Source organism: Plasmodium fragile (assembly GCF_000956335.1).
Source record: "Plasmodium fragile strain nilgiri unplaced genomic scaffold supercont1.11, whole genome shotgun sequence".
In the NCBI taxonomy this organism is placed as follows: Eukaryota; Apicomplexa; class Aconoidasida; order Haemosporida; family Plasmodiidae; genus Plasmodium; species Plasmodium fragile.
Genome location: NW_012192591.1, coordinates 146 through 9,328, shown reverse-complemented (window position 1 = coordinate 9,328; position 9,183 = coordinate 146). Strand labels below are relative to the sequence as shown.

Sequence of the window (9,183 nt, the reverse complement as noted above, 5' to 3'; positions counted from 1 at the left end):
TTTTTTTTTTTTTTTTTTTTTTTTTTTTTTTTTCCTACCCTAATTGTATATGACCTCACGCGTGCACGAATGCACGTGTGAAAAACCTTTATGTATAAGCATCTGCACACGCGCATGCATGGCAGGCAGCACGCCTAGTACACATTCGCATGTATTCACACATGTGCGTGTGTCCATATACGCTATGCATGCACGTGTGCACACCCCCCACGCATGTACAATAAACACAACAACGCTTTTCTCATTTTCGCCTCCTTTTTATAATCACATATATATAAGAATTACCTATACACCTCAACTTTTAAAGGAGCCTCCTCTTATCGTTCATTTGGCAGTGAAATGAAAAAAAAAAGCAACACATCGTTGTATGGTTCGCCAGGTCCCCAAATAAAAATAGCAATGCAGTCCATTTGGCAAAAGGGAGAGAATTGCATGATGGAGGGTCAAGTGAAGGGATGTTTCGATTTGCTACGTCTTTCCACAGGGAAAAAAAAAAAAAAAAAAAAAAAAGGAGTTACATATGACGTGTGAGCTAGTCGGTATACAAACGGATCGGCATAAATGGGCAGAAAAAAAAAAAAAAAAAAAAAAAAAAATGATGCATATTAGGATGGTGTACACGGGTTGAGAAAATGTTTTACAAAGGGGGCGTTATTTCTCCCGGCGATGGGGGCAGCGGCTTCAAGCAGCAGCCACCCCACACCTCGTTGGTGAGACGTTTCTTAACAGGCGCAAAGGGGAATACACATGGTGGGTGCTCCCTCCCCGTGCATGTTGTTGCTGTGATGCACTTTTTGCTGGGCCCATTTTCCTACGCTTCGTCCTCCGCGTCCGCTTCTGCATCGCCAGTGTGGGTATTTTTTTTTTTTTTTTTTTTTTTTTTTTTTTTTTTTTCCTACCCTAATTGTATATGACCTCACGCGTGCACGAATGCACGTGTGAAAAACCTTTATGTATAAGCATCTGCACACGCGCATGCATGGCAGGCAGCACGCCTAGTACACATTCGCATGTATTCACACATGTGCGTGTGTCCATATACGCTATGCATGCACGTGTGCACACCCCCCACGCATGTACAATAAACACAACAACGCTTTTCTCATTTTCGCCTCCTTTTTATAATCACATATATATAAGAATTACCTATACACCTCAACTTTTAAAGGAGCCTCCTCTTATCGTTCATTTGGCAGTGAAATGAAAAAAAAAAGCAACACATCGTTGTATGGTTCGCCAGGTCCCCAAATAAAAATAGCAATGCAGTCCATTTGGCAAAAGGGAGAGAATTGCATGATGGAGGGTCAAGTGAAGGGATGTTTCGATTTGCTACGTCTTTCCACAGGGAAAAAAAAAAAAAAAAAAAAAAAAAAAAATGATGCATATTAGGATGGTGTACACGGGTTGAGAAAATGTTTTACAAAGGGGGCGTTATTTCTCCCGGCGATGGGGGCAGCGGCTTCAAGCAGCAGCCACCCCACACCTCGTTGGTGAGACGTTTCTTAACAGGCGCAAAGGGGAATACACATGGTGGGTGCTCCCTCCCCGTGCATGTTGTTGCTGTGATGCACTTTTTGCTGGGCCCATTTTCCTACGCTTCGTCCTCCGCGTCCGCTTCTGCATCGCCAGTGTGGGTATTTTTTTTTTTTTTTTTCTTCTGAGGGGCCTTCTTCTTCTGCTCCTGCACGAAGTTCGCGCCCGGGGGTTTGGGTTTGTTAAGCTTCTGCGTTGGCTTCTTAGCATTCATGAACCCATTTAAAGCTAAACTTGCATTGGCAGATGTACCCGGAGCACGATATACACCAGTCTTCTTCGAGTCGATACCTAGCTGCTTATGTATGTACAGCTGCTGCTTGGAGTTTTCCATATAGGTCCCCAAAGATGCATCTGACTCTGCAAAATTAATTTTGTTAAAAGGAAGAATAATGACTTTGTATAATTCTTCAAAATTAATTCTGCTAACGATAAAACCATCGTGGGTAAAAATTTTCAAATGATTATCTACTCGAAGTCTTGGGTGAGTTGTGGCTGTAAGAAAATGCTTGCCATCATTAAAGAATTCACAAATGACTGCACAGGATGCTTTAGTTTTGCTAACCTCTTTCTTTGTAGAAGTATTCCACACAGTGATGTCTCCACTCAAATTCCCGAACCCACCAGTTAGAAGTAGCTTCTCACAGCAATTCAATTTTAACGTGTTAAATTTGTGTCTTCCAAATGAGTGAGCTACATTGGCGCATTTATCGTACATAACGATTTCAGCAGGTATGTCTCCTTTACATACATAAAATTTATTCTGGTTATACGACCAGATGAAGTCATATATTTGTCCACGGTCGGTCATTATATTCACCTCGCTAAACTTATTGGTTTCAATAAAAAATAAATTGCTTAAGCCATAATAATATTGCTTCTCCTTATCGACCTGTGTGTGTACATTTAACAACACTGCACTTGCATTTTTATTCCACTTGAGTTTCATTTCGTCCGAGTTGAAAAAGGACTTGGAGTAAATATGGCTCTCTAGGTTGGAAGCGCTGAAAATTTTGAAGACAGATGGCTTGCCCTTACTTCCTCGTTCATACGTCGCGATCAGCACTCCTCCTTTTTTATTACCACCTTGCTCAGGGGATACATCAACATATTCAAGATTCTCTAGGGTCATTTTATTTATGTAACTTGCAAAATTGTTTTCCTTATAAATGTAAATGGTGTTGTTGATGCGGATTATACACATGGACTCGCTCTCGCTCCACTTGTAGAATGGCCACACTTTGCTGCTGTAGCTTTTTAGCGTATCTGCACGTACGGGCGTCTCATCCTTGTTATCCCGCTGTCCGCTTCCTTCCTCATCATCGTCGCTCTCCTCCTCGATGTTGCCTCCCTGCCCCGTCGTCTTCACACCCCCCCCTTTGCAAACCTTTTTGGCTGTTTCTCCATCCGCACTTTGACTACCCTTACCACTAGAATCACTCTTCTTTTTTTTCTTCTTCTTCTTTGCAGCCCCTTCGCCAATTTTATACACGAATAAATTGTGTGGTGACACCTCCGGCTTGTACTGGCAGTAGAGAACCAGATGGGTATCCTTGGGGCTGCTACTCACTGCCTTTATCGGTGTCTTGGCCTTGATTTGGAAGGCTGCTTTATTCGTTTCACCCTGTAGGTCTATGACTTCCGCAACGTTCAAGTTTGCCTTCCTCACGAGAATTATTTTTTTATAATCGTTTGTACAAGCAGCTAGCTCCACATCATCATATTGCTTGTAAATGCGAATGCCACGATTGATTACAAAATCGTTATTGAATTTGTGTCCTGTTTTTTTTACTTGTGTTGAGGGTATCATTCCATTGCTGCTAGTCTTTTCCTTCACATCTGTGCATTCCCGCTTGGTACTTTCATTTGGCGTCACGCCATCCTCTTCACTTCGCTTGATCTCCTGTTCTATATCGCCAATTATGGAGCTGCTAAAGCTAACGTCGTATTCATAAACGGTGGCTTTATTTTTGCTCACCGCAAGGAAGAACAGGTTGTTGTTGTTGCTTGGCTCACTCGACTTCATTGTTGCTGTCATGTAATGATTATTCAAAGCGGCTCCTCCGCGTTTGTTTGTCTCACCGCGCGTGTGAGCAATCCAATGCAGGGTTTCCGTTCCCCCTACGGTCGCTTTTTGCGCGGAGTGCCTTCCAGCGGGATAATCAATGGCCTGTTAGCGACCTCCAAGCGGCTTCTTAGCGGCTTGACTGTGATTTGCGCAACGCGTTCCGTGTGGTGGCGACGCATTATACGCATGATCGTAGTAGCCCTCCTCCTTTTATCTCCGTTAAACGGATGGTTAATTTCCAATTATTACGTGCTTCCAATTTTGGAAGGGGACATCCCACCGAGGCACGAACAAAAAAAAAAAAAAAAAAAAAAAAAAAAAAAAAAACATTAACCAGTGAAGAGGATTAGAAGTTAAGTAGATAACAATTTTAGAAATTATTTTTTATATATTTTATTTATTTATTTTTTATTTTTTTTTTCCTCAAAGGCCTCCCCCCTCCACGTACAAATTTTCCCCTTTTTTAAGGCACCTAATGAATGGGTGCATTTGGGGAGCCTTTTTCTCTTATGAGATGCATGTGACTCGCTTGTTTTTTTTTTTTTTCATGAATTACAATGATCCTTGTTCAGGGGTGGGTGGTTCCTCCCCACATGCACGCATACGCAAGTGAGGGAAAACACGCAGGTCCATGTTGCACTAATACACCTGTACATGTAAAAATGCTCATCAGTGTACATAAGATAACGTAACCTCAACTCGCCCCCTGTCATCGTACCATTCGCCATTTATGTACACACCATTATTATTATTATTATTATTTTCTTTTTTACCATGAGGGGGTAATTATGTCCACGGTATGAGACGACTCAAAGGTATATCCGGCCCAGGGCAAATAGGCACAGTTAAGCAATCATTCCATTGGTGTGCATACAGAGGAAAAGGGTAACATTTAAAAATGCCTATATGACTTGTTCGACTGGATTGGTGTACTCTAGGTTAGCTGCGCAAACCCGCCTTGTCCACACTTCATATTTTGTATAAAATACAATTTCATTCCTCACACGAACAGGTGCCGCCCCTGTGTATACGTAATTAGGGCATGCCGCATTGTGGGGGGTGGACCCTTCCATTTGGAGACTGAGCTGGTTGTCCTGATCAATATATATATATGTATATATATATAAAAGAACTCACAATTTACGAATGTGTTCCAACGTTAAGCGGTGTCGTTTTTTTTTTTTTTTTTTTTTTATTTACTCTCAAACCACTAACTTTGTGGTCTCCCAAACGTCTCACTCATCGTGCAAAAAAAAAAAAAAAAAGGCAAACAGGCTGACCACAGTTGAAGAAATAATTACAGGGAGGTCTTCCCACACATTTAATAAAAAGTAAAACTTAAGCGTAGCTCTCTCCGCGGTGCTCTACAGACAGGTTATTTATGCTTACTCCTCCGCGAGCATTCTTTTTTTTTTTTTTTTTTTTATCCCAACGTATGTCTACAATTAGTGGATTATTTAAAACAAATTAATGCACTGAGTTTAGAAGTTTTTTTTTTTTTTTTTTTTTCCCTTCCGCCCGTCTTGTTCACTTCCTCTTCGTATTCCCTCCATCCTATATAAGCCCTTCCTTCATCGCGCCATTGTACAAATGCTTATTGGGAAGAACGCGCTACCACTCTCCACTGCACATGCCTAGGTCGTCCACCTGTGCGCAATACTTTCATTCAGCTGTGCCATCACGCTGGCACAAAAGGACAGGTCGCCAAGCAAAGTAGCAGCGCAAAAGTGCAACCCGTATAATACCACAAAGCAGACGCGACTGCACCAGATCGGCAACACAAAGCAGAGGTGTATATTAGGAGGTGAGAAAAAAGGCACAAGCCCGGTTACAAAATTGCTTCCTTTGCCATCCTTCCCTCTCTGTAAGAGTGAACATTTTAAAGCTTTTCCTGTTATACATTAACAAGTTGATGAACACACGTCTGTCAACTCTCCATTGGGAGCTGCCGCTTTTTTTTTTTTTTTTTTTGGCAACGTATTTATGCCGACAAGTGAGCACCCTTCAAAGGACGAAATTAGTAGCCCGCTCAGAACAAACCATGAGAGTGACCCCCCTGTGGATAATAAGCTTCCTTTTTGCCCTCGTGTTGGCGCATGCCCTTGAAAATGTAAAGCACGAAAGGATCCCCGACTAGGGAAAAACAAGCATACACACATATATGTGTACACAGGGGCGCGTGAAAGAAAAAAAAATTTCCTACTCCCTCTAACTCACCCCCTTCGCAGGAAGTTAAACAAGAAATCGCGCTTATCCACAAGAGCGTTGTGAAGAAGGTGCCACTGAAAACGTGGCTGGACTTAGTGAATAACTCCATCAGTTTGATAATCGAAGCAAACAGTTTAAAAAATAAAAAACTGCAAGAGCAAGATTTAGTCATTTGGAACAATGGCAAGCGCATGAATGAGAAATATTTTAACTCAGATCACTTCAGAAGGGGAAACAAAAATGTATATGTCTTTTTGTCGGGCCAGGTGAGAGAGTGGCAATACACCATCGCAGGAGTGAGTTGCGTCCTGTCTTTGTATCCACCTAACATCCAGTACATCACCAACAACAAAAAACGACAACCACGCACCCTCCCTCATTTGTCGCCCTTTTCCCACTTTTTTTTACCCCCTTGCAGATGCCGGGAGCAAATTGCTTCACCGCGGCAAACATTTACAATACCTTTGCTGACCATGTTACCAAATACACAGGTGTGATAAAAAAATATTTTCACATGGAGGACGACGCCAGTGGGGAATGGACATCCATGAAGGAGCTCCTGCAACTTTTAATGAAGTCGAAGGAGCTGAGGGACCTAGTGGCTGGCATCAAAACGGACGAGCATATCGAGGCAGTGAGACAGAAAATCCTGGAGCTCACACAGAAAAATAAAAACTACCAAATTTTCTTTGATATTCTGAGGGAACACAAAATTGTTTACAACATCCTCGATAGTAAGGTCAAGTGGAGGACCTTCGTGAAGGAGAACCTCGGAAATTTTAAGAAGCTCCTGGAGCCCTACTACGCCAATGTGCGCGCGACCGACTTGTAAAGTGGCGACGCGAAAGCGGGTGCGGTCATAATCGTAACACCGTGGTGGCGCACCGCAATCACAACTCTTTTTTTTTTTTTTTTTTTAATTTGTATACTCCTAACCATTTTAAACAACTTAAACGTAGGTTAAAAAAAAAAAATGTCACTTACATTTGGTTTCCCCCCATGGGGAACAGCCCCCCTGCATGTGCAAAATTGTAAAAAAAAAAAAAATTATCATTTTATTCTTTTTTTAAATCATGTCGCTTTGCACACACATCATCATCCCTGCGATGGCGAAAAGCCACTCGAGCAACTCGAATCAAAAGTTCATCGAGAAGGACAGCCCCAAGTTACCAAACGGAAGGGCTTTCACAAATCCATATGACCCCAACAAATGCAAAGAGTCATCCGGAATACAATTCACTTTGACATTAAATTTCCCCTTAACGTACTGAGTTGAAACGTTCAAGTTCGTGTCCGGGATCCTGTAGGCAACTGCGCAGTGAAAGGGGGAGTACTTCCCGGGCAAACCACCTTCCACGTTTGCCTCGAGCTGTTCTTGTAAAATTTCAATTTGCTTTTGTTGATTGTCTATCATGTGTAAAACATTTTGATAATTTTTACTTCGCTCAATCTCTTTAATGAGTTTTTTTTTTTTTTTTTTTGTCAAATCCTGTGATAATTTTTTTACATAATTTATATTTTTTTGTATTAACTGTTCATATTTTTCCATCGGAAAATTGTACACAAAATTGGGGAGGCTGGAGGCGTGCTCTTCTTCAAAACCACTGTCTTTGCTCATTTTATTATACAAGGAAAATTTAAAACTTGAGGGAAATAAATTTTGTAGCTTCTTTTCATACGCTTCGAATGTTTGTTTAACATGATTAACGAAGGAAACGTAATCTGCGTTGCTTTCCCTGTGCGAGAGGACCGTTTCTTTAATGTCGTCCAATGCCTTCAATTTAATGGATTGAATTTTATACAATAAAAGATTGTACAAATTCTCCTCAATATTTTTAACGATATCGAGGAAGCAATTGTAATTGTGCTGAAGATATTGTTCTTTCACTTTTTCGTTGCGCATATTTTGCACATCCGCTAGGTGTGTGTGTTTTTCGTACTTGTTCTCAAAGTCGCTTAATATGTGAAGGACAAAATTTTTCAAGTTTTCCTTCTGATCTATGCCCTTTGTATATGAACAGAAGATGGTTTGAAGCGATAAAATGACTTTACCTTTGAAGTTTTCTAAATGCTTTTTGTATTCAATCACGTTTTTGAGCGCCTCTTTGGGGTTGCTCTCCAGATTGCTAAGCTCGATGGATCCCTCCGATTCGGATCCGTCGGGAATGTTCAGCGGGGGCACCTTCCCCGGTGTTGCTTTTCCGGTTGATACCTTCCCCTCTGGTGTCATTCCTCCAGCGGGTGCCACCCCTCTATGTGGCACTTGTGCACTTGTTGGCTCCCCCCCCTTGTTCTTTTTCCCCGCATTGCTCTTATCAAAGATTGAAAAAATCGAGCAGACCTTATACCTGTTGAGCTTGTATGATTGGCCTTTCCTTCTTTTATTATTCTGAATGTACAGGTAACTTTTTGGCTTATAATATTTGTTCCTGCTGTATGACCAATTATTTCTGTTCGGATGGACACAACCGTGTGTCTTTATTCCGTTGAGGACTCTACCCCCCTTTATCCCATTCTGCCATTTGTACGATATCCCATGCAGATGTGTATTGAGCACTATCAGGAGAAGTGTGCATCCAATAAGGTTCTTAATTAAAAATAGCATGTTATGTGTGCGCGGTCATTTGGTATTTTGTTCTGTTCTGTTTTGTTTTGCCTTGTTATTTGTTTTATTTTTTTTATTTTAGCTTGGCTTGCGGGGAGAAGGGTGCGAACGCACTTGATGACATGTGAGTGTGTGATTTTAATATGATCATAAACCGGTATAGCCATAAGACCATATACATCGAGCGCGTGAAACCCTTTTTCCTTCCCTTCCGCGGAGGTCGACCGGATTGGAAGAACAAGAAGAGGGTACACTCAATGAAATCCACATATCAAATATACTTTTCTGTTATAATTTTTTCATCATGAGGCATCCGCAAATTAGTGGTTCTTGGGTGTAGAGGCTCGCTTGATCTCGTTCTTCTTTTCCCCTTTATGGGGCAATCTCGGGAAAAAAAAGAAAAAAATGTGCGTTCTGCTTACAAAAAAAAAAAAATGAAAGAAAAAAAATCGTTTTGATAGAATATAATGAGCACTTATAACAACGTGAGCTGTGCCCTCTTGAGAAAAATGTCCCAAAAGAGGATACTTATTTTTGCAACATATAGCAATAAACTATGTAGCCTCTTTCCCCGTGTTGCCTAATTTGGAATTTGGTTTTTTATTTTTGCGCAACCTCTGCCAATCATTTGCTTATATGGCGACATGGACACAGTTTCCCCCAATTCGTATTTCTACGCTGCATGTGCGAATTTGTTAGGAGAGAACAAAAAAAAAAAGGGAGCCATCAATCATGTATAATATATTAAGCATGGCCGCACTCTCCCTTG

General features: G+C 41.3%; 3 protein-coding genes across 3 annotated transcripts; 1 reads left to right on the top strand and 2 right to left on the bottom strand.

Moving 5' to 3' along the window:
* Positions 1–1,591: 1,591 nt before the first annotated feature.
* AK88_01263 (uncharacterized protein) lies at positions 1,592–3,559 on the bottom strand (the record flags this gene model as incomplete). Its single annotated transcript, XM_012478899.1, has 1 exon — positions 1,592–3,559. The coding sequence occupies one exon, from the start codon at positions 3,557–3,559 to the stop codon at positions 1,592–1,594; it is 1,968 nt and encodes a 655-aa protein (XP_012334322.1).
* A 2,083-nt stretch (positions 3,560–5,642) lies between these two features.
* AK88_01262 (uncharacterized protein) lies at positions 5,643–6,641 on the top strand (the record flags this gene model as incomplete). The annotated part of the gene is made up of 3 exons (XM_012478898.1): positions 5,643–5,711; positions 5,830–6,075; positions 6,228–6,641. The coding sequence occupies 3 exons, from the start codon at positions 5,643–5,645 to the stop codon at positions 6,639–6,641; spliced, it is 729 nt and encodes a 242-aa protein (XP_012334321.1).
* A 303-nt stretch (positions 6,642–6,944) lies between these two features.
* On the bottom strand, positions 6,945–8,414 carry AK88_01261 (uncharacterized protein; the record flags this gene model as incomplete). Its single annotated transcript, XM_012478897.1, has 1 exon — positions 6,945–8,414. The coding sequence occupies one exon, from the start codon at positions 8,412–8,414 to the stop codon at positions 6,945–6,947; it is 1,470 nt and encodes a 489-aa protein (XP_012334320.1).
* Positions 8,415–9,183: the final 769 nt, after the last annotated feature.